This window comes from Zonotrichia albicollis, chromosome 8 (genome assembly GCF_047830755.1).
Source record: "Zonotrichia albicollis isolate bZonAlb1 chromosome 8, bZonAlb1.hap1, whole genome shotgun sequence".
NCBI classification, from domain to species: domain Eukaryota; kingdom Metazoa; phylum Chordata; class Aves; order Passeriformes; family Passerellidae; genus Zonotrichia; species Zonotrichia albicollis.
Window position 1 is genome coordinate 14,702,485 of NC_133826.1, and position 25,537 is coordinate 14,728,021.

General features: G+C 43.3%; 1 protein-coding gene across 1 annotated transcript in view; it reads right to left on the reverse strand.

Moving 5' to 3' along the window:
* SYDE2 (synapse defective Rho GTPase homolog 2) overlaps positions 1 to 16,468 on the reverse strand; it is a 28,716-nt gene extending 12,248 nt beyond the window's left edge. The window contains exons 1-3 of the mRNA XM_005482316.4: positions 16,166 to 16,468; positions 12,127 to 12,819; positions 2,529 to 3,628 (exon numbers count right to left, since the gene is read on the reverse strand). Of these exons, the coding sequence (XP_005482373.3) occupies positions 2,529 to 3,628; positions 12,127 to 12,819; positions 16,166 to 16,274 (1,902 nt within the window). The 5' untranslated portion in view covers positions 16,275 to 16,468. The remainder of the gene's footprint in view (positions 1 to 2,528; positions 3,629 to 12,126; positions 12,820 to 16,165) is intronic.
* Positions 16,469 to 25,537: the final 9,069 nt, after the last annotated feature.

A 25,537-nucleotide genomic window follows, 5' to 3' on the forward strand; every position in this document is an offset into this window, starting at 1 on the left:
AGAGAGCCCACAGCAGCAGCTGTTTGGGAATGCAGCTGGGCTTGCACAGTTAGGCTGTGCCATCACCCCACACAGGACCAGACACCTCCCAGGACACAGGGGCTGGGAGCACTCAGAGAAGGATGCTCCTGTGTTCTCAACAGTCAACGTGCTGAGCAGTGTTTTATTGATGTAACACAAGTCCTAAATTGGAATGGCTTTATGTTTTGCTTTTATGCAGAATCAGGAAAGAAATACAGATTAAGCATATATTTGCTTCTCACCCTACTTATGCAGATCATTATTTTTCCTGGCATAATTGTTTGATTATACAAAATAGAATTCAAACATCAGCAGAAAGAAGTGAGAAGTGTTTAGAGCTTTATGTAAGCAAAAATTGCAGTACAAATACAGTCATTAATCATCAGCAGAAGAAAAAGTCACACAACTGACTCCATACTAAAAATGGGCAAAGTTACAAATCAATTAATATACCAACACAAACCCAAAATAAGTGAAAGCATTTTCCTACAGTATTTTATAGGAAAAAATAAAAAAATTATTTTTATACCCTTAACCAGTTTCAAGAAAATTATGACTACTCCATTATTACACCTATAAGATGTTGTTTTAAAAGTTGATAAGATGCTGACTTCCATGTGTTTCAAATTATATTAAAAATTTTCTGCAAAACAGCTATTATTTAGCATGCTTAAGGTGACAGGAGTGAAACCTGCACCATTCTTGAACTAAATTGCCATTTAAATCATGCACTTTCGTGTATTGAAATTTTCCATTTTATCATTATTTTCATCAGCACCATTTATGTAAAGTACTACTATGATCTTACAAAACTAATTCTTAGAAATATTAATTTTATTTTCATTAGTATTATCGGCAGGTGTGTTGAGCAGTAAAAGATTAATTCAAAACTACCATGGACCCAATACAAAAAATTATCCAAAACCAAGCCAAACAAATAAACCCCATCTGTACTGTTTTAAAACCATGAGAATGAAGGTATGAAAGCATCTATTAATTGGAAAGTTACCCAATGGAATTTGTATCCCCTGTTCTCAACCTAGTATATGCCTAAGAAAATTTCTTTTAAAACTTTAAAGTTTCCTAATGCCACATCTGAAATTCAGGTGGAGATTATGCACCATGACAGTATTTCTAGTCTATAGGAAAGTCAAAAATGTCAGACAAGCATGTGGTTAAAAGAAGAAGTTAACAGTATATTGTGCAGTTTTGGTTCTCTCTGTGCAAATACAAAAACAGATTTCATGCTTGTTGCAGTGTGAAAAGCATCAAGTACATTCAGATAACTCAAATCCCAATTGCTTCATTACCAGTGTTGCCTTGATTACCCAATATCATTTGCATGACTAGGTGCTAATAAACCCATTAAAAAGTGCTGAAACCATAGGACACATATACTAGAAAGAATAAAACTTCTCTTTTCCAGTAATTGCATGTGAGGAGAAGTATCCACAAGAAAAATCACACAGCTAATACCAATGATGACTTTCAGCAAGAGCCACATGGAAGTTCCATTTCCCTCTATAGTTCATGACCTGGGTTATAAACAGCAGAGCTAATCTCATCACACCTGCAAGCATATCCAACCTGTCAGCAATTTAAAATAGTAACACTGGTAGGTGTGACTACTTCTCAGTTTCACCTGAATGAGAACAGGTGCAAAAGACAAGGAGGGCTCACCTATGCTGTGGAACAGCAGGCAAGAGTCCTCCCCCCAGTTTCAAATTAATTGCCAAGGGGAACATCTGAGCTTAAGACTGCATAGTCTTTCTTAACAGACCTCTTGTCTAGCACCCACAACCAGTGATGTTTTTCCCATTTCTCATACATATTTTTGTTCATTAGATTACCTCAACCAATAAAAGGATGAAAAAAAACCACTGGGCACTTTTGCTTTGCAGCACTCCCAATTTTGAGGACAACCTGTAGAAAGACAAGGAGCAGTGGTGTGAGGAAAGAACTAATTCAGCCCCTCAGGGACTTACCCTAATGCTGTGTACAAAGTGGTGACAGAGATGGGTCTCAGGCACTGGCTTCAGACTGCACCAAAAGATGGGCTCACTGTGTCCCTGCACAGAGTGTCAGCTTTGGGTCTGAACCATACCATTCTGGCATTTAGATGTGTGTCCCTACAGACTGACCCACATCTCAGGGGTCAGACATTCTCAAGTTCTCAATTGATCTCTGCTTTTCGAGGGTGACTCTACACACTGGGGGCTGCAGGTTTGTGTCACAAACCCCACTCCTAAAGCTCTGCTGGGAGCAGTTCCTGGGAGCAAGTGTACTTCTCCTGTACAAAGGCCAAGCTGGAAGTGCTGACTGCACACAGTCCTGTTATTCTTTACATTACAATAGCCAGTGTTCAATACACACAAGCAGCAAAGGAAAAAAAAATTGACTTGTAAAGATGTTTTCAACTTCCCCCATTTCCACTCGCTATTTACACTGCAACAACAGCTATCTCAGCACAGAAATATTGACAAAAGAGATTAAAATATGCACAGTACCTGACAGCCTCTCTTTTCAATCTCCAGAATGCATTTCTGCAACAAAAGTGGCACCATCAAGCCTGCATTTTCCTTCTCTACAACTTTCCGAGCATCCACCCCAAACATCACAGGCTCACGGTCTGTGTCAAGGCCATCAAGAGAGTTTTCCCACTGCTCCATGAGTGACAGCTTGACATAAATAAGCCCCCTGGGCTCCAGCTTGACAGCCAGCTGATGTGTTTTGGTGACCCGAAAGAGAGTGGGAAGAGCCACAGTTCCATGACAACACACTCTGTTTTTCCGGGGGGTGGGTTCCCAGCTGAACACCACCAGCTTTAAGTGCTGAGCATTTTCGATTTCTATGTTGAATGTGTGGTCCATGTCAAGAAATGTTGTCCTACATGTGAGCAGGGCAGTCCTTGCTTTGTTTACTGAGTCAACCTGTATTGCACAAAAGACATCTTTTGAGTCTATTCGTGGTGGCTTTAAGTCTTCAGCACCATAAAAGTGAATGCTCATGAGTCCAGAGATGTACTGAGAGCACTTGGGTTGATCAGAAAAGTTGTAGTGTCTGAAGGCATCAATATCTATTTCGGGTTTACCACTGTTACTTGGAAGGCTCTCCTTTCCTTTCCCACACTTGGTGTCATGTCTGTGTTTACCTGATTTTGTTAAAAGTTCAGGAGAGTCACCATCACTGAGGTAACCACCTTTGTTGAAGGATTTGGAGCTCCTCAAGCTCTTCTTTTTGTAGGTGTGTTGTGAGGACACACTGCTGTCAAGATGGTAACGGCTTATGACATTCCTGCTGGCAGCTGTGGTGGAGTTTCCAGAAGAAGGCAAAGACACTGTATGGCTTGGATCCCGGCAGCTACTTTTCAGCAGGGAGGGAGGATTATCTGAACTACTATGGCTTGAACTTCCCTTCACACTCAGCTTCCTGCTCAGCTCTGGCAGCTTTTTCATTTTCATGGAAAGCTTCCTCACAGTCCTAGGAGATTTAATTCTATCAGGGAAAGGCCAGTTGATTGATCCGCTTTTTTTCAGGGGACTGGGACTTGGAGGAGAAACCTCTGTGGAGGGTATATCAGGTTTGCGTGCAAGAGCAGCTCCAAACCCTTTAGGAGGAAAGAAAAGGAATAATCATTTTCAAACTGCAATTCTCAGCAATGAAAACATAAAACTTCAACTTGGGGAGAACATGTATGATTTGTCATAAACCTGGTAAGTACAATTCATTCAGACACCCTTCACTCATTCACTCAGATGTTCACAAGTGTTCAGAAAGCTGAGCTCTGCTGACTCGTTCAGCCAAACTTAGCAATTCACTGTCAAAAGCCAGATTTGTTCTGCTTTATGGAGATGAAAGGGCCAGAAACTACATATAAACAAATGAGCAATTGCACCCGCTGCATTCAGCTCGAGCCACTTGTGCTGCATCCCCCAGACAAGCACACACAGCCACATTCCTGGGGCACAAGTGCAAGGAAACCAGACTGAAAAAATCGTGGAAAAATGGCAAAGGCACCCTTGTCTGCAGAGCAGTTAGCTACACAGCCAACACATCAGCACTGCCACTCTAATGTCTAGAGGAAAGACACTTGCCTCTAGCAAAGAATGTGGCTCTTTGTGTCCCTCTATTACCTCAAAGAGCCCTAAATCTCTCCTGTGTAGATGCAGGCAGTCTCACACCTTTTCTTTCATTCTTCTCAGCCTCTCCTTTCTACAGCATGATGTAAGATTTATTCCTTCCAAAAGCTGCATCCTGCACTGCCTCATTTCACTGCCTGCCAGCAACCTTCCATGTTTCCTGGCACTACCACTCCACAAGAGTTTTTAAAGTTAGACAGCTCCCAAGTGACACCCTCACAGGAAATCACCCCCCTTTCAAGGTACCAAAATGAAAAAAAATATATAACAGCAAGCACTGATGCTAAAAAGAGCAAAAGAAAAAAAAAACAAACCAACAACACTTCCTCAATTTAGCAGTAAAGAACAGTTAATTAAGGAACACAATTAGACATAAGCCAGTATTGCACACAGACAGGAACCTGTGGCTCACCTCATGCTCTCTAATACCCAAGGAAATGCAAATACCAAGTTTTGCTCAAGTCATTCTCACTTTTACCAGCATGAGGCAGTAATAACTGTACAAAAATTGATCAATTTACCTTAGTTAAGAAACAATGCAGGAGGGAAGCTGAGGGCAGAATGATAGATAGATATTAATAAAATTACATTATTACTTTCACTTAGAGTCACTTTTCCTCCCCTTAAGAAACAAAGAGTGCCTCTTGCTAGCAACAGCCATCCCCATCACCATTTTCAAATGTTAGCAGCTCCCAAGAGGACTGGGCAGCCTTGCCTGTGCAGGCTGGGGTTCTACAGAGCCCCTAAACACACCAACCCTGTGTGAAGCAATTAGCCCTCGCAGCTCACAGAGACTCAGACACCTTTATCCATCCATCACTCCCCTCTGCTAGCCACAGAAAAGGAGATTGCTTACAGCATATAAAAAGACAGAAGTGTTGTTTTTACAAGATGCTTAGTAAACCATACTTTAAAGGAGTTTCTCCTTCAGATTTGCCAAGGACTTACTACTTTAATTCTAAACTAACCACTTCAAGTCCACAGCAAGTGATTCTTACAAGTGCTTTGTGCATTCAAATTAATTTTCACCACTGGACTGTAATGTACTTTTTATACTTCACCAAGCCTTAACAGCTAAATCAGGCAATCTGGTCTTTGACCAAAGTCATCTGCTGTGGTTTTGGTTCCCTCGGCCCCTTCCAAGAAAAATCCTACAAAGGCTAGTTCTAGTCTCAATAGAAGTTTGGATTAAGTAACTTTTGCAGACAGTGGCTTAAAAGAGTACCTTTAGAAAAGGAAGTTTCAGTTACGAAGAATAATGCATAGAATCTGTTTTCCAGAGGAACAGAAGAAAATTCATTTAATCCTGCATCTCATGGAAGTAGTTCCCTTGCAGGGGCAGGGCTATTTCTAGCACGCCTGCTGTGCTTTTCTGGCAAGCAGCTAGTTGGAAATGTGGTGTTTGATAAAGGCAGACAAAGCCTTCCCTTGTACTGCAAATCACCGCACGGTCCCACTGGTGGGCTGGCGTGGAGCGCTCTGTAGCAATCACTGCCACACTGCAGCCTCTAACATTAATCTCCCCTTTCTGTCAAAACTCTCTGGCACAGGCTTGCAAAAGCAAGCCAGCAAATTAAACTTCCCCCACCCCAACTCATTAAAACCAAAGAGTCACTCTAACACTATGACTTTTCTGTGTCCAACTTGTGCTGCGCTCAGCAGCAAACAGTTAAAGTGAAATATGTGGCTGGAGGAAACTCAACAGTGGAGCATTATGCAGGATGGTATTCCCATCAGCACTGAGCCACATGTTGTTCCACTAAAGCCAGCAATGTGCTGAGGTATGCACGCAATTTTAAAAGAGTGTACATGACAGCTCTGAACAAGCTGCAGGAGGAGTTGTAGCACAGTCCAGTAACACTTCACTGCCCAGCCTACCCAGCTTTCTCACAAGGATGACAGCAAAACTGAATTGCACCTCTTTTCTCATCCAAGTTACAAGATTGTGCTGCAAACAGCAGTCAGACATTAAAAATATCCTTAGAGAAGGGTGATAGGAGAAGGTAAAAGGCAAGAGGCACCTGTTGCACCAGGACAGCACAGGGATGGTCAGTTTTATATACACAGCTGACCACGTGTATGTAATGTTTATATTTTACAGTGAGAACACTCAACTCCTGGAAACAAGCAGGGACCTGGTAGAGTCTTCACCCCTGTAGGATTTCAAGCTGCAGCTGCACAGGGTGGGGTAGGTGGTCTCACTTAGGCTCCTTGTTCCTCTGAAGGGTGAGCCAGATGATCATCTGATCCCTCTCCAGCCTGGGCTGTTCTATTCTACTGACTTTAATATATTTGCCTTGTGCCTTCTGACACTTCAGCAGTATGAATACAGGAAAAAAAAATCTTTTGCAGGACAATGCAAACTAAGTCAAAACAAACGAACCCTAAGTAACAGTGTGTAACATCAGCTTGAGCAGATGGGTTCAGCTTGAGCAGAAAGCCACCCTTTACTTTGCTCAGCACTGCAGCTCTGTGAAAGCAAAGAGCCTTTCCATGGCCACAGAAACACGAAGAGCCCACAGTGCCTCACAAACCAGGCCCCTCTGCCAACCCACCCATCCAGTGTCCACAGGACAGTCACCAGCGTCCCCTCAGCCGAGCACACCCCTACACAACACTGCTCCAAGGAAAGAGAGGGCTCAGACTCAAGCACCTCCAACACAGGCCCTGCCAGACATGTGCAGTGATTTAGCACAGTAAACATGCTTGTCTGCCCCTGTTTAATGCTGTTTATGTGTTTGGGCACATTTATCACTGTCACATCCATTGCCAGCAACACATGCTGTTTTACAGGCACATTTGACTACCCTGTCATATATGCCACATTCCCCATTGCTTAAGATAGGGTTTCTGAATTATTTTAAAGTTACTCAGAAAACCTGCAATTTATTTTTGGGGAACAAGTTGAGGTGAGTAAGTTGGTCAGAAAGCTATCAAGTGCTTACTACACCAAGCTACTGAAGTATGAAACAGCCACTCTCACACCTAATGGAAATGCTGAGTTAATGTATTAAAAGTGAAAAAGCAGCAAATCAAAACAGAAGAGCCCAAATATCTCAAAACCATTCTTGTAGCAAACAATAGGTGAAAGAGGGCTACTGATTTTCTGTGGCAGAATCCACAAGAGATACTGATGTGGATCCTCAGCTGACACACTGCACATCTGCTCAACTGATGTCAAAGGCTGTTAAGTTTTTCAGGTGCAGGCACAGTTCTAGACCTGTTCTGCTATAAAACTTCAGAGCAGAACTGTAAATGGCATTGAGAGAACAACTCGTGATATATCAAATTGAAGCAATTAAGATGTAAGGTAAGCCTCACCTCTATCTACATCAGCAACTGTGCAAAAGAAAATTAAAAAACTAAAAAGCACTTTAAAAAACTGTGTTAGAAAGCAATTATTTCTATGTAAAATCTTAATTACTTATCTAACTGAATAGAAGAATCTCTGCATTTAACAGGTAAATAAAAGTCTTTTTTACCTCTATATAAATTACTACTTTGACCAGTGTAGTCCCTATCTCACATACTGCTTCAGAGTCAAGGAATGGAGAAATCATTAAAATGGTTAAAAAAAATCTCAGAATTTTGTAAAGATAGTTTGTTTTCTTTGATTACTATACACACTGATACTAATAAAGTTGTGATGAACTCATCAACTCAGGGATCACTTTTATAGGAGCAAAAGACAGAAAATACATTGCTTAAAATTGAAATGGGAGGTGGTTACAGCATAGCCCCTCCAAGGCTCAGGCACGAGAGGTGAAGGGGGTGACCAGTGCCTGCTCTGATCCTCAGAGCATCCACCATGGGGTGTCTCACTGCAGACAGGAGCAAGCACGTGCAACAGCACTTTACTGACCAGATTTAAAGAGTTCAGTATCTCCAAAGCAGCATGAGTTTGCTGCAGATACTCTAAACATCAGTGACCCCACACAGGAACCACAGGCAGCTCTGCTCAGACGCTGGAGCTGCACCAAGGCACTCCAAGGCTGGAGCACGGCAGCAATGCCAGGCACTGCCTGCTCAGGCTGCTCTCATGAACATTTCCTCTCCTCACTGGGTCTCTCATGGCATGAAAAGCAGCTCTGCCCCTATCTTCCCCACCGGAAGATATAAACAGTTACTCAGGACAAATGAGAAACTGCAAAAGGCAATAACTGTTTGACAGAACTGCTCCCACTCCACAGTGTTACATCCTGCTGTTTCTCTCACCAGCAGGTCTTTATGGCATTATCACCCCATGAAGCCAAGACAAATGCATAAATAAGCCCCTGACCTCCAAAAGCATGTGCACAAACTCCCCAAAAATCCATCTAAAAACTGGCTTCACCTCTGCAGGAGAAAAAGGGAGCAGAGGGATCTTTCTGCCAAATCCCTAACCATTCTGGTATCTCACACACTGTGCAAGTATTTCACATCAATGCGCTTCTGTCTTGTGAAACCAAAGCTCCTTGCACTTGAAAAACAGGTAAACCACGAAGCATCTTCCATCTAGGAAATAAGCATTAAATTTCAAAAATAGTATTTGTAACATGTGGAAGGAAAGATGTAGATTGCATTTGCTGCCCAGTACACTCTATGTATATTACTGGAAGCTTGCCTGCAACATGTAAGCATGCAAAATATTCGCATACACTGGCCCCAAAAGATGTATTTGGAAACCAGGATAATGGTCACAGCCTAAGTGGAGAAAGAGCCCTGTAGTTTTAATAGGAATTAAGCCAAGTTCCAGTCGGCACATATCAGGGTTAAGTGGGAATATGGGATCCATCTTCACTTGCCATAACATTGGAAGGAAATTGTTTACAGTGACTCTTACCAGGATTTTCCACCCAGACAACTAACTCAAGTACATTTTTAGTAGCAAAAGCACAATCCAGATCCTGGCAACCTTCAATGCACCAGTCCTACCAGGATGTCTCTCAGATACAGACACATGGGATGATTCCACTCCTTAGGTAGCTCTAATACCAACAGTTATCCTCCACAAAAGCAAAAATATTGTAAATATTGTAAAAAACAGAAGGCACTATTCAGAGCTCTGTGGTATAAATCTGTCTCAGAAGCCAACATTACAAAGGGATGCTTTTCTTCAATAATTTGCAGGTGATACACACAGCAATAAAAACACACAGTTAAGAGCTCAGTCCTAAAGAGTTATAAAAAAATTTACTTCAACATTTCACTGTGAAAAAAATTCTCATCTTGCATTTGTAACAAAAAAAAATTTCTATTTTTCAATCATAACCATTTAGTCTGTGCAAAGAGACACACAATTAAAAACAGCCTCCAGGGTTCTTTCCACTTAAATTCTTCTCCCACAAACCTAGGAGCCTAAGCTGGGCTATTTCTACATTATTAACTTGGAACCAAGTTACCTTCTTACGCCTATCTTTTGAATGCATGTTATAAAGAAAATACATTATTTTTTTTTCCAAGCTCTGCTATAAGGGCGCCTTATTTCTAGTCAGTTTCTTTTTTAAAGCCAACAAGGCTAGAATTATTCACTAAGGAATTACCTGACAAATCCTATTAACATAAATGGCATTTACTGTAGAAAGTAACCAGATTAATACCAGGAGCTAGCAGCGTAAATTAAGACTATGGGACAAATTAGCACCTCTACAACTATGATCCATTGTACTGGAAACAGTATTTCCAGTTACAGGAAATACCTGTTTGGTGCTCTGTTTGGAAAGACCCACAATAACAGAATTCTATCATTTATTCTTTTCATAAAGAAATCTTCTGTCTAACAAAGACTCAAAAAAGCAAGCAAAATGAAAAAAAAAGGCATGACTATTTTCACTCTACAATTTGGAAATCCAAGTAAGGCAAAAATTTTAAAGTTAAAATTGTTTCCATTGTCCAAAGAGCAAAATACCAAATGACAAAATAAACAAATATATTTATTTTCTTGGATTTTATACTGCCCCACTTTTTTCTGTCTGTGCTTCCAGAAATCTAACATTTAGGCTCCAATGCTAACCTGTACTGACATATTATATATGACATCAATAAGAAAGGTAGGCAGACTTTTCCCCAAAGCTTTAATTTCTTATTTGACAGGAGTTACTGCTTAATGTACCAGCTCTCTACAAACAGAGACATCCATTTCATACCAGCTCTATAATTCAAACAAGGTCCTATCACAAATAAAGTGAAATTGGCCATGGTGCCTTTCATGTAGTAATTTTATATGGATGAGCTGTCATTTTAAATTTGACTGAAAATAACTGTAGATACTTTAACTGGATTAAAAAGAACTAAGCCACTTCTCCATAATAAAGCCAATTACCAAGCAGCAGGGATCCACTTCATCATCAATTAATCTATTCAATGTGATCACCACCCAACACATGGAGCAGGAGAGCTGCATTTGAAGCACCTTAATTAACTAAATGCATAACAAACTATCAGGTGAAATTCGTAACTTCCTCCCAGGTTCAGGAAACTTTTAAATCAACAACTTTGCTTTCAGAAATAAATGCAGTATGAAAACAAGTTTGACATTTTTCTTCTTACGAAAGGGACTAACTTCTTTAAAAAAAGAAATAGTCACCCACGTATGGAGAGATTAACCAACTAAGTGGAGGTCAAGCAGTTTGCAGGACACACACAGCTTTCCTAAATAACCACACTTAGTGACCTCTGCAAAGCATCTAGAGCCCCAACAATGACAAAAATCTACCAAAGAACATATTATCTCATCTGTCTTGCAAGCAAATAAAACTGGTCTAGGTATTTAAAACAGCTATAAAGTGAGTATTTGTCGTAAATGCCCAAAAATTTTAACACACTTTGCAACTAAAAATATGCCTGTATCTGCAGCATTTCCATGAAAAGAACAAAATGTGAGCCCCCAGAAGACCAAGCGTTTTTTCTTCTGCTGTTAACAGCAGTTGCTGTGGTGCTTTGAAAACAAACCCTGTTCCCAGAAGGAATATCTCTACACCAGGAATCCAGGCACAGCAGCTCCCAGTACAGAGGGACATGGGGCCAGAGACTGCCAGGATGGGGACAACCCAAGAAGAAGTTCCTCCAGAAGGCAATGCACACCTGGGCTCCCACACCAATGTTTCAGGTCCTTTCTGAGGAACCAGGCAGAATGACAGGCTCTTAAATGTCAGTGTAAAGTGTAGCCTTTCTCCAAAGGAAGAAACCTGGCATTCCCTGTCTCCTGAACTTTATGCTGTTTCTAACTTTGAATAGGACACTAGAGTTAAGGTTGAGATAATATGAGGCATGTAAATAATTAAAAGTAATACCTTTTTGGAAAGGGTTGGGAGAGTTTTTTCTACTTACTTTTGTTTGGTGTGGTTTTATATTTGTTTGGGGTTCTTTAACAGACTGGGAAAAATCCTTAATATGATGCTGAATTCACACACTAATGGAATTATGGAAACGAGACTATCAAACACTCAGCCAAAGATAACAAGGAACAAAGAGGCTGCCTTCTGAAAGTGAAAACCACTCTTCTGCAGTCTATTAGATTAGCCTGAGACAGTCAACAAGACAGTAATTACAGAAAGGGACGTGATGAATAGCATTTACATGGTCTACCAAAAGGTCTTTATTAAAAAAGTCCCAGACAGCAAGTTAAAGAAACTTCTGCAGACATTAAGTAGCTTTGAGGCAGGAATCCAAGGCCAGGGCTAGACACCAGCTGACAAAGGAAACACAGTGTGTCCTCACATTACCAGGCTCATTTTGTAAAACCTTTGTTTTCAGTGAGGTGGGGGCCAGAGAGAACCCAGGGCAAGCGCACCTGGAGATGCCATGAACAAACTGACTGTGAAACAACTGTGCACATCTGCACTTAGCAGGCATCAGCCTCACAACCTCAGTCACTTTCAATGCACTCGATATGCACTTCCACCAAAAGTTTACTTGATAACGTAAGAGGCGGAGAAAGAGAAAAGAGACATAACCAAGGAACACCTATGTTCCTGGGCAGTCTTACCTGTGGAAGGACACTTGAAGGCAGGATTGTCCTCTGCTGCTGGCACAGCGGGAGCCTTGCAGGCAAACCTCGGCAGGGGCTGCTGTGTGTGCTCCCCGGGCTGGGCGCCATCCGCCGGGCTGCCCTCAGCGGGCTGCGCCGCCCGGCCGCCTCCCGCGCCCTCCGCGGGGCGTGCGGTTCCCTCATGGGGACTCACAGCGGTCCCAGAGTCACCCCCGGCGTGGGCTTTGTACCGAACCGACGGGGAGCCCGCAGCAACAAGGCTATTCACAGCAGAAGGGTGCACCCCGGGCAAGTCGGGCTCATCGTCTTCAGGGATGGGGTTGTACCATATTTCTCCTTCATCATCTGCGTCGCCGTCCTCGCCGCAGTCGGGGGCGGCGCTGCCCAGCGCGGCCGGGCCCGGCGGGGCGCAGCTCCGCGCCGGCCTGCACGGAGCCCAGGGCACGGCGGGCTCCGGCAGCGGCACGGGAGACCTGGGCACCGGGACAACGGCCCCGGGCACTTCCTGACAGGCATCTTCTTCTTCCAGGGGAGGAGGGGGCCGCCGGTGGGTGCTCTGCTGCAGCCAGCTGCGTTTCTTGGAAACGGTGATGCTGTTCACCTGCGGCCTGTGCTCGGGCACCTCGCCGGCCTGGGGGCACTCGGGCTCCTTCCTGCTTCTCGAAGCTATGTAAACATTTTCTATGAAATCTGAAGGCAAAAAGAGAGGGAAAGACAAATGTTTAGAATATCGTTTGGCTTTTGACAGATGAACACATTTGCTGTCGTATAACACTTGCATCAGACCTCATCCAAAAGGACAAAAGATAAGGTGATATGAGCACAAAATTAGATTTCAGCCCATCAAAGCAGAATGTGCACATAGCTAATAAAAAGCCAGGCATGTTTGGCTGTATTTTTAACACCACGTAATTTAGATAAATGGCAGTGAGATAGCTCTGCTGAAAGGTCATGCATACTTCCACAAAAATGACTGCTTTTTTCTGCCAAGTTCAGGTGCAATCGGTTTGAAAAGTTACTACACAGTGCTTCTCCAGTTTACTTATGCCAATGAAGAAACAGTCCCAATGTACTGCTTAAATGGCTACAAAATCCCCACATATATTAATTTCTAGATTTCTGTATAAAGGTGATGATATGTCCTACACCAGAACCTCCAGCCTCCTGTCCTTACCAGCTTTATCCAACAATTAAGACAGAAGCATCCCCTGATTTGGGGGGAATAAAACAAACCACACCATCATGAAAATAAGGAAGGAGAAAGAAGAAATATAGAGAAGTTTATAAAAAACAAAAATTTCAAGCAAGAAGTAAACAAATTCCACTGACTGTTCCCAAAACTTGAGAGTTTCATTGAAGCAACAAACATTTAATCGTCCATGAAAAGTGCTGCTCACACTTGAGCCCCCTGCCAGAGCACAGCCAAGCTCCATTCAGCAGCAGTGCCATACTCCCCTGGCTGCAGCACATCGGGGAGCTGCGACCCCTGCACTAGGACTGGAAGAAAAGCTGCAAACCCTCATGCTGCTCTGCACACCAGCACAACCCACACTTTTTACAGATTGAGCCATTGAGGCTGAATGGGGATACCTGGGTTCACATAAACAGACAACCTCTTTTCACATGAAGCATTCTGCAACTGGATATTAGAGATGGAAGCAGCTATTCATTACTGCTTGAACATTATTCTTAGCAAAGAATTATTTTCACACCAATAATGGATGTTAAAATATGGGCACCTTTCTGGAGGACTCATGGAGCAGCTCCGTAAATCCAGCCAAGTTTGCTGTAGAAAGGGAGACATGAAAAAGACTCATTTGAGCACCTTCCCTTTGACCCTCTTTTTAGGTTTGTACTTTAACGATAGAAGAGATCCTTGATAAGATCTGAAACACCACCATTTTATTTGATGAAAGATTCATCATTTGGTGATTTTTCAAAAGCATACAGTTTGCTTGTTCAGCTAAACTGCAGTATTATCACTGTTTGTGATGAGAAGAATTAACTTGTTTCAAAGAATTAACAAAATTAATCATGCTCCTTCTGAAGCCTCTGCACTCCTCCACTGAAGTGCTTTGCTACACTTGGGGCCTAAGTCAGGCAGCTAACAGAATTTGAGGGAAATGTGCATGCAGATGTCTTGTCAAAGTTTCAGTGATTTGGCAGCAATCATGCTCCTGCCCCCACCCACAGCCTGGAAATGGAAGCATGCTGTTGTAATGGTTCCTCCTTACACACCGTCACACTACAATTTCATGTAAGAACTAACCAAAAGGATAGGAAACTAATCTGCAATGGGCACAGGGCTATGCCTATGTTTCCAAGAAGTCTCTTTGGGTCAGGGACTTATCAGGCAGGCATTTTCCTGCCAGCGACAAATATCCCAAAGTCCTTGTTTCATTCCAAGGCTGGTCCCTGCTCTGGTGACATAAATAGATGGAGCATCCGAGAGCTGTATTTCCACAAACAAAAATATCTGCTACTTCCTGCTCTGCTGCACAAACACGGGTCCTTCCGCACTGCTTAGGGCAGGCTGCAGTTCCCAAAACAACAGCTCCTGAGCAGCACAGTGTGCCTAAACACACACCCAGGGACACATCTGGTGTGAGCCTCAGGCTGCCCTTCAGCCCGAGCAGCAGAAAACTTTGTTTTCAACATCCACCCAGGTATCTCCATAACGAGCCATCTGCAAAAGCTTAGTGCAGAGCCATCAATGCAGAGCCTCCAGCCTCCTCCGCCAAGGCTGCCCACAGGGACACTCCACCTTCCACAGGACTCAGGACGATCCCAACTCATCAGCCACATGCTGCCAGAGGTCACTGATTGGAAATGCCCACTGAAACTTACCCACATTATACACTTACATCTCCCAGCTGCAGTTTCTGCAATTGCTAGCAGTATTTGCAAGCACTGCTTTGCCTTTATTCGAACTTGGCCCTGATCCTGAAAGCCCTTATGCCTGGGTTTATTTTAGTAACAAACTGGTTCACATGCAAGTATCTACACAACCAGTGGTTCAATATCACAGAGCTAGTTTTCAATGTTGTTAGCTGTTACAGGAGTGAGTCAATTTTAAATAAATACAAAGCTCTGAGAGACATACAGGTCAGGAACATACTTTTTGTTCTAGAGCAATGTTTCATTCAGAAGAATGCTGTCTACTATTAGCATTTTCACATACTTATTTAATATTACATTTAATATAGTTAAGACCGTGTCTCCACACAAATACCAAACATGACAACAGTTCCTTTTCAAAAGGCTTCAATACGGTGTTCAAGAAAAAAAAAAAAAAGTCAGATATTTCCTTCACCTTTCACTCCATTGACAGAAAAATTAAATAAATCAGTACTTCAAGTTAAGCTATAATAGTACCAACACGCGTATGCTCAGAAATCAAAGCTACAATGTTTCAACTTTACTGCAGTCAAAGCTGACCTTATGCCAACTCCGTGGGCACAGAAAATACTTCACCACGATCCCATGCCTTGCTTTGCAGATTGCATGGAAGCAGGGAACAGCTTTATCCAGCCTCTCCATATATGGATCAAACAACTCTCAGTTCTTCTGGCAGATATTTAAACACGTTCTCTTTCACTAAGTTTCCTAACAAAAGTATAAGATACAACTACTATATATTCAAATGGAACACCGACAAAACGGAAAACTGATCTGTAAGATTCCGAGTGCATCTTTAAAAAGCGAACAAACCAACCAAGCCCAGCGGGCAAACAGCAGCCGAGGAGTGACAAGCAGATGTGGGAGCCAAGACAAGGCGCACGGACGCGCACCCAGCGCTGGTCGGAGCGCCAGCAGCGCTCGCTTTCACGGAATTCCCGCTCCCAGAAGCAGCGCAGGTAGCGATGGCACGCTGCCGCGGCCGAGGAGCCATCCGCGACCCAAGCTCCCGCCGGCGCCGGGCAGCGGGCACGGAGCATCCCGGTGCCGCGGGAGCCCCCGCCCGGCGCCGGCCGGCAGGTGGAGGAGCAGGAGCTGCCGCGGGCGGGCAGCCGGAGCCTCGCGGCCGAGCACTTACCCTGCGGGGCGCAGACCCCGCCGTGGCGGTGCCCGGCGCCCGCCGCCGCGCCTCGCTGGGACCTTCTGCCCCGCAGCTTGGAGAGCGTCCTGCGGAGCGGTTCGGCCATGCCTGGCGCTGCCTCCGCGCCGCGCTCAGCGGGCGCTGCCCCCCGGCCCGCGGGAGCGCGCAGCCCCCGAGCGCCGTGGCCGCCCCGCCGGCAGCCCCGGCCCCGACCGCCCCATGGCGCCGCCGCGCGCGCCCGGCCTCGGCTCCGCCGCGCACATACTTGGCATAGCTCAGCGGGGTGAGAGGGCGCCCGCGCCGCGCATGCGCCTCCGCCCCGCCCCGCCTGCGCGCGGGGTCGCCCCAGGGGAAGGGGGCTGGCTGAGGGGCGGGCTGTGTACGCCGTGGGGAATGCCGAGCCCGCGGAGCCGAGACGGGCCCGGGAGTGCCGTACCCCCGGCCCCGGGCACTGTGTAGGCACAGACTCCCCATCGGTACCCGTTCCCCACGGCGGCCCCAAGTGTCATCATCTCCTTCGGCCACCATGTGCGTGGCGTTTCTTGACCAAGACCAAAAGAATCGCAGCATATTTTAAATACGTGTTTTCCCTTGTTGTTGGCTCCCCCTGCCCCCAAAGGAACAAGTCCCTGGGCTGAAAACCCATTTCTGTCCCTGGGCTCAGGCTGTGCGTGTGGCAGGTCTCAGTTCCCGGCAGGTTCATCGCAGGGCCTGGCGTGTGGGGATGGAGCTGGCCTCGCTCTCAGCAGCTGTTACTGGCCCAGCCCAAATGCCACGCCGGTGGAAGACAAACAGCATTAGGACAGGGCAAATAGTGTGCTCAGGCTGCTCGAGTGGGCAAAAATCCAGTTTTGGTATACGTGCTGCTCAGCTACATCCTGCATCGGTTCCATTAGCAAATGCACAGCCCTTCAAAACCAATCTTAGGAGATAATACGGCATTGATTTTTTACCAAGATAAAGTACTGAGATGGATTTGTTGGTTAATATGTACCTGAGTCTACACCTCCTACATTTAATTTCATAATTAACAGCTTCAGGACCATATTTTGCAGCTTTTTATGTGCATAGTTTACAAACAATCTGCAGTACACCTGTCTTGTGGTGGGTGAGAGCACAGGACCCACTGCCATCTACTACCCGTTGGCTGTCACCTCGCTGTGGAAGGCAGCCAGGAGCAGCCAGACATTCCATGCATTCTGCATGCCCAGCACAGCACTGAAGTCCTGGACCAAAGGAAGTGCTTGTTTGGTTCTAGAGAAAGCACCATGACACATAAGAGCATTGCACATATTCATAGATTTCCTCTCTTACTAAATTTTGAGGAAAGTCTAACAATTTGCTCATCTGAAACTAAATCTCCCTGAAGAACCAAATTAGATTAAATTTTTGAATCTTTAATTGTGAGACACCAACAGTAGTAACCCAGTAATACCTGTATTTCTACAAAGTAAAAACAACTCATTACAGAGTAGTTGTGTTTTCTCTTCATCTAAAATAAATCTCACAGTAGTTACCATATATCACAGCACAACAACTTGAAATGCTATTTTGCCATCCAGTCTTTTGAAACCATTTGCATTCCTTTAAATACACATATTGTGAAATAACTGTGTACATATTTCAGAGCAAGATGTGAAATCATTCCAGAATGCCTTTGGTTGGGAAAAATCCCAGAAGCAATGGTGGTGGTTGGAATGATCCCAGTACTCACTGCTGTGCAGATGGGAAACTGTGAGTCCCAGTGGATCTGCCCCCGTGGCCTCAGATCCTGCTCCTTCTGGCAGCTGCATTGCAGCACCCATGGACTGGGTTTGGAACTGCATCTCAGGCAAATCAGAGTGCAAGAAATGCACAAAGCCAAAACTGGCAATGCTTTTCTGACAGCACACTTGCTGTGTACAGTCCATGTCTGTCTCCAGCATGCATCTGTCTCCAGGAAATTCATCCACAATTATATTTTCTTCATTATACAAGGGCCCAGGTAAAGGAAAAGCCCAGCACCCCGTCACCTGAATTGATCTTACCTGTTTAGGTGGTTTTCTTTCCCAACAAAAATTTCTAGCTGGAATCAGTATGTAAAGCTAAGCCTTTTACTATACCTCCCAGAACTGATCTGTAAGGATACAGGAAGAAGAAAGTATAAACAAATTTTATATTGTTGTTGTGCATGTCATAATTAGATGCCAGAACAGGTTGCCCAGAAAAGCTGTGGGAATTCTATCCTGGAGACATTGGAAACTTGTCTGGCCCTGGCCAAAGTCACCTGCATGGCTCCTGCTCTGTGTTGGGGCTGGCCAGACAACCTCCAGAGGTTCCATCCAACCTAAATTACTCCCCTAACCATAAAGCTTCCCTCTGCTGGAGCTGCCATGTTCTCTAGCTGAGACATGGCTGGGATAAAGAAATGAAACCCAGCCAAGCAGAACATCAGCAACAAAAACCCCATTAAAATTCTGCATGGGCACCACAGCCTGAGTGCCCTGACCTTACAGGTGCTGTCAGGAGGTGAGATGTGCCACCAGCACATGCATGCCTGAAGCAAAGGGCGTGAGTTTGAAATCTGGGAGAGGAGACCTGGCCCACTGAAAAACACCAAAAAGATTCCAAACAGCTACCAGCTGAATTCTGGGCTTTTTCTGCAAGAAACTTTTGCTACAACCATTTCAAACTGAGCAAACCAGTTTATGTCTACCTTGACTCTTATCTTCAGACCTTCAGATTTTCCACCTGTTCTAATGGGAAATCAGATTCCTTCTGCTCATGTGTACATTTGATTGTCTGAATTATTTTACTAAGGAGTAATAAATTGCTGCACTTAAAGCAACTATATAACATTTAGCAAGTTTGTCTAATTTAGGAAGCATTTTTGAAAATGCTTGTTATTTGGATATTTCAGCAATTAAAACTACAAAAATATTAGTAGAAAGTAAGTGCTGGCCAGAGTAAGGACCAAATCCTGTAAAGAACTGGAGTACTGGCATTTGGTGTGCAGTACTTACTGCCTTCTCCCATGAGTTTTAGCTATGGAAACAAAAGAAAATTCAACACCATTGTGCTTTCCATGATGCTTCACACAGTATTTCCTTCATGTTCTGTATGGTTTTTAAGTTAGTTTAAGCACTTAGATTATTTCTCTATGCAATAGGCACACAGGAAATAGCTTGGTGAAAAGCTGCCAATAGTTGAGTCTATAAACACAGTTTGATCTGTATCTTAGAAAATTGTTTCCATTCCAAACTATGGTTACAAAGCACTTTTTCTTGTTGGCAGCTGGATTTTTTAAACATCCCTATGCATCCTGTATTTGTCCAACATGTTGGCATTGATCACACATAAAAACCCCAAACCTGCAGATAAAGTAACATTAAGGATCTGGCTGGAGCTAACCTGAGCCAGTGGAGTAAGAGTCAAAGCTGAGCTTTTGTTTTCAGCTCAGCCTGTTTTGTTCAGGAGCTGCAAAGCACACAGTGCTGAATGTGAGTCCTTTTATTTGGCCTTCTACAAAAAGTAAAAGCTACTTTAAGAGAATGGGACTAGAGCTTGCATAGACTTGAAGAGGCTTCTTGTCAGAAGACAGGCAAATATTTAGGACCAGTTAAACAGTGTAACTTTTAGCAAAGAGAAAACAGTATTCTTCTGATGGTACAAAGAGAAATGTTTTTAAAAGTTTTTTTTCATTAACAGATTGAGATTTCGCCAATTACTTTTTTTTTTTTCCAAGCTGATAATGTAAGAACTGTAAATAACTTACAGGCAAAAAGTCCAACTGAAGTTGGGGAAAAAATGCATTTATCCTGGTGAAGATGCTGGTGCATAGGTAGCAATGTTTGGGCACTGATACAGTTGAATAATGAAATTATGCAGGTAAATATTTCCTCATGAAAGACTGAAAAATAACCTTTTCCAGCCTTGCTGACAGCACCAGAGATAAGCTCTGCCTCAGCAGAAGTTGTGCTTTCCTAAGTACACAGGCATTCATTTCTGTACACACTTGGGGACTGGGTTTGAACTGCTCTGGTCTGACTTCAGAAAATTCCATCCCTCACAGCGTACAAGATCTCCTCAGATGGATCTGAAATAATAGTTTCTTAATAATTTTGGATGTACCTGTGGAAAGATGTACTTTATTTTCCGTCAGTGGGATTCATTTGTGTGAGCAAAGCTAAAAGTGTCTGCAAACATGAATGAGTCTCCTTTTCATTAAAGCTTAACAAATCAGTATCTTTCTTCTCTCAAGACCTGTTGCAGACAGAGGGATAAAGTGACAACTATATGACTAAAGTGGAGCTGATGACAGCTGGGAACTGGAAGCATTTGAATGCCCCAATAAAATCTATGAGCACTCTTTTTGTTGAAAGCGTCTGCCTTCCTGACATCAAAATGGACTGAAATCAGAGTCCCATGAAACTCTATCAGGCAGCTAATAGCTGTGTGTCTTATCTCCAGCCTGCCAAATGACTGATCTCTCTCAGACTTAGACACCACTACAGTCATCCAGACCTTTGTTACCCCCATACCCTATTTTGAACTGGCCAGCCAAGGCACCCCAGAGGCCCAGAATACAGCTACTTATCTTAGGAAGACAAACCAATGGGAGAATAAAACATTTCTGTTCTAAACCTGAGGAGGTTGATAGACAACAGGTTGGACAAAGCTGAAGGTGTTCATTGCCAAAATGGGTCCACCATCTGCTTCCTGGTCACTGGAAGTATTTGCAGTTGGAGTACCCTTTTGAAAAGCAGATTTCAGAGACTCCAAGAGCAGTGAAGTGTTTGGCTCAAACCACTGCCTCCTTGTAGAGAGCATCCTTGCCAGACACCTTCCTGAACCACAACAGCTTTGAGGCACTGGTGCCAAGATCTTATACCTGGTGTGCTGCACATGTATTGCTGTTGCTTGGCCATGTCCAACAAAACGTGGGTGCCTTGTCACCAGGAGGTAACACATCTCTGAGGAGCCACTGCCACCCTCAGTCCTTCTCTGACGCCAGTGGCATGGGCCACCTGGGCTCTGGCAATGGGATCTGCAGCATCAGGATGGCTACCTTGCCTTTACATGAAGTGCTGAGCCCATTGCTTCCAGGGGCATGGTCTACGTGTCCTGGTAAACTGTAATTACAGTGAAACAGAAAAGAATTTGAAGAGCCATATAAGGTAAACCTAGAGTCAAATGAGCAATGTGATGGAAATTCTTCTGTTCATAGTTATCAGCTAACTTAAGCAGTCGGAATGTTCACAGCTCTGCCTTCTGTGCTTTGCTTAAGCAGAAATAGGACAGTAATTCATGCTCTTTTTAGCATCTTACATGTATTTTTTTAAGTTAGCATTTGACTTTTTAGAAAATGCAAGTTAACATCTCTATGACTTTTTCAAAACACGTCATTGAACTTCAGGGCTGTCATTACCACCTCTGCCTGCAGTCTTACAACATGCCAGTGCTATGGTAGGATGTCAGTCTCGCTGAAGATATGCTAAAAATACCAAAGTATTTTGGGTATAAAGAAGCCAAAGCATGACCCACACAGTAAAAATAGTCCGTATCTTGAGCATCACCACAATTACCTTCTCCTAACATGGAGACAAAAACAGCAGATTGGTGGCACTCAACCTTGCTTGAAGTGAAAGACCAGAAAATAGTGTAATATATTTGGTCAAAAGAAAAACAGCTTCAAACTTTTGCTCAAAACATCAGGAGGTTCTCTGTGATGGAAATGAAATCAGTAAATAAGCATTTGTCTGTCATGTCATATTCATGGTCCTGCCATTTCTGCCCCATGAGGGCAGAGAAGAAGCAGAGCTCTCACCCATGTCCATCTGTGGTCCATCATTCTAGTTGGCCTTGTGCCTTCACAAAGTCTCCACCACCATTCAGGCTCTCACAGAATTTGGTTGTTAATCCAAATTTAGATTAAATGTAACATTTGTGACTGTCATCCCCCACCTAGCTGGAGCTACAAGGTTTTCAAGCGGTGTCCCTGTTAATATTGAACAGCAGCTTGTAACACCTGCAGACCCCTTAGCACAGCTGGCTCTGCCAGGCCACCCAACACAGCCCAGGGGATGTTGCAAGGTACATCTGTCATAAATCACATTATGCATGGGGCCTTAAAGCATGCAGCATATGCAAAATTTATTTATTAAAAAGTCTGCAAAACTTACAACCCTGTATGAATTGAATGACTTCCAATTACCTACTATCAGCCAACAAAATGCCAGACTGGGGAAACACAGTTAATGAGCATCTTCTTAGGAACTTTCAGAAAGTAGATTCCCCTTTCTTCCACTTCTACCTTTAGAAATAGCCATTTTTCAAATAATCAACTTTCAAACTCTCAGTTTCACATAGAAAAAGAGACAAAGTTTCACAAAGTATAAAAGACCTCTGAATGTGGTATCAGGAAAAGCAATATATAGGAAAAAAAGTGGAAACATCCTTCAGTTGAAAGACTGATCCTTTTAAAGAACAGTATATACTGTGTGGTGCTCAAAATACTTGACTTAAGATAATCACAAGGATGCCTTAAAGATGTGTTTTCACAATCTTAAATTTTACGTAACAGATGTTTCTGTAGGCAAAATCTGGCAATGACTTTTAAAAGCTGAAAGGACCTAGTCTATTTTTCTCTTTTGTATAAGGTAAATAATTTTATTACTCAAAAAACTTTACAAGTGCGCATAAAGATAATTTCATTATAGTTATCCTGTATGTTACAAAGCCAAAACAAATGGGGGGGGAGGGGGGAACCAGAGAAACACAGCATATCACCTTAGGCTGCTGAGAGATCTGTGGAATTTCATACCTGAAATATTCTCTTCATTCTCTATTGTGTGTGCGTGTCAAATGGAGCAATCAGAGACATTAATGGTGAGGAACCATGGAGAGTTTTTTGCATGTCCTGGAGTGCACCTATCAAGTAAAACTGTGTTTCATCAGAGAAAAGGTTTTCCTGCTTTGGACAGCCAGTATAGGATACATGTTTTGACCTGATGAGCTTTTTTGACTTGTAAAGAGCAGTGCAGCAAGGAGATTAATACTAGCCAGCTGGCTGCAGCAGGGAAAGTCCCTTATTTGCAAACTTGCCAGAGTTGCTGCCTACTGTCTGCTGACAGCTTGCTCCCAGCACTCACTCACTGCTGCGATAACAAGGAATGGTAAAAGCCAGCAGCTCATGGGAAGGTGCTATGGTCAAGCTTTGCATTATTGATGTACATCATAACATTCAATCACTCCTGGAAGACAAAACAGAATCCATGAAAATGGAGGTGAAAAATAGATTTAGAATCTCATTTGTGCTCCCTTAATCACACATGTCCTCCATTTGCTCATATTCAAATCAATCTGGGTTTAAATATCTTGAGTTATGTGGTTCTATTATTATCCCAACGACCTCACCTCATCCTGTGGTCATGTAGTTAGGAAGCATTTCCAAGTATTTAACCCAATGTCAGTCAGCTGTTCTGTCTCATCGTGTCTCATGATGAACTGGTGCAATTTCCTGCTGGTCTTTGGTGGCTGCTCAGGCCATGGCACATGGTCCTGGGGGGCACCTTTCCCTGCCCAGCCTAGCAAACCACTCTGCTGGGGGCAGAGGTGACACCAGGCACTGGCACAGGCACCACCAGCCAGTCCTGCATGGGTTCCTCTGAGCTTCCAGGGATATCACCTGGACAATATCTATATTCAAATGCAATTTAAAATTGAAATATTGTCTCCATGGGAGAGGAAAGTCACTGTGTCTCAGCTGATCAAGTATTCAGAAAAGGGTACAAAGGCTTCTCTAGTGGGCACTCACAGTAAGGGCACTCTTCAGGTGAGACCTGTTAGAGAAGTGGGAGCTATTGAAAATATTCAAAATATTTACATTCTTTGGTGGATAGAAGCACTACTTTATCCTAATCTCTTCTCTAATTACTTGAGTTTCCAGCTATGCCCCAGGATAATCTGTGTAACATTGACAACAAAGACCCACAGCATTTTAATACAACAAATTTCACAGTATCACAGTGTCACAATATTGGGGATTCTGAAAGAATGCGTATCTAATAGATTACATCAACTTTTCAATGTGTACTTCTCCTTATTTAACCCCTCAGCTTTGCTTCTTAGTGCTAAAATTTGTTTCCTAAATACCATATTCTCCAGAATAACAAGACCCACTGCATGTAAAAAACAATAATTTAAAGTTAAGCTTCTGGGTTTTTTACATTGAGCTCTGAGATCTAAAATGACTGATTTTAAAATCTATTTTTGGGTGGGTTTAACTTTGTATGTTTCCAAACACCAGTTTCTGCTCTGAAACATCATGTGCAAGGTCATTTTCAGTGTACTTCCACTTTTGTCTGGCAAATTCCCCTGTTGTCTATTTATGAAAGAAACACATTTAAACCGGATATACTGAGTGTAAAACCAGAATTTGCATGGGAGGGACAAGGGCAGAGGAAAGTCTGAAACTAAAATTACTCCAAGTAGCTTATTCAAACTGTGTTTCCAAGGTGACAAAAACCCCTTTATTGCAAGGTTGCTCATTTATGTTGTACAGTTGCCAAGATTTTGATCTAATTTTTAGTGCTGAGGAACTAAAATTATCCCACTTCTTCCCAAAATAAAACCCAACCAAACACAACAAAACAGATTTTAACTGTGTAGTGGCTTCTGTCTTGGTGACCAGCAACAAAAGAAAATCAGGTCCAATTGTAAAGCTGCAAATTTTGGAAGATGTATGCCCAAATAGCACATTCTAGTGTGCATGCAGTTCATCAGGCGTCACAGGCTAAGTTATACACTGAGAGCCCATCACCAGTTGACCTTTCTGAGCTGACACCTTGCACATGTGTGTGACAGGCAGATCCCCACCTGGGCAGCTACTGGTGCAGCAAAGCAGGCTGAGAAAGGAAAACCCTGAGGAAACACACCCTGAATGTGCTTCTTCAGATCTTCATACATTTATTTTGGGAAAAAAAGAACCCTAAGCAAACACCAGAGACTGCCTCCTGCACTGCCCTATGAACAATCCCAAAACTGACAGATCACTTCAGCTGAGGCAATAAAATGGATGTTCTGTTAACTACTGTATCAAGTTTCAGAGCTTTAACACCTCAGTATCATCAACACCTTGTCTCAGGATTCAAAGCTCTCTTTTGCACAGCACATTGTCCTTCTTTACAGACAAAAACTGGAATGCTCCTTTTGCTTCCCCAGTCCTGCCCCTTCCTTCTATCAACATCTTTCTTTCATAGAAAACACTCCAAAATTTGAGTTCAAAGTCATCTTCCCCATCTACTTTGCCTGCTCCTGAGACACAAGAAATCAATTAATGCCCTAAGCTAGCATATTTTTCCTTTCTAAAGAATATAGGGGCTCAGTGAA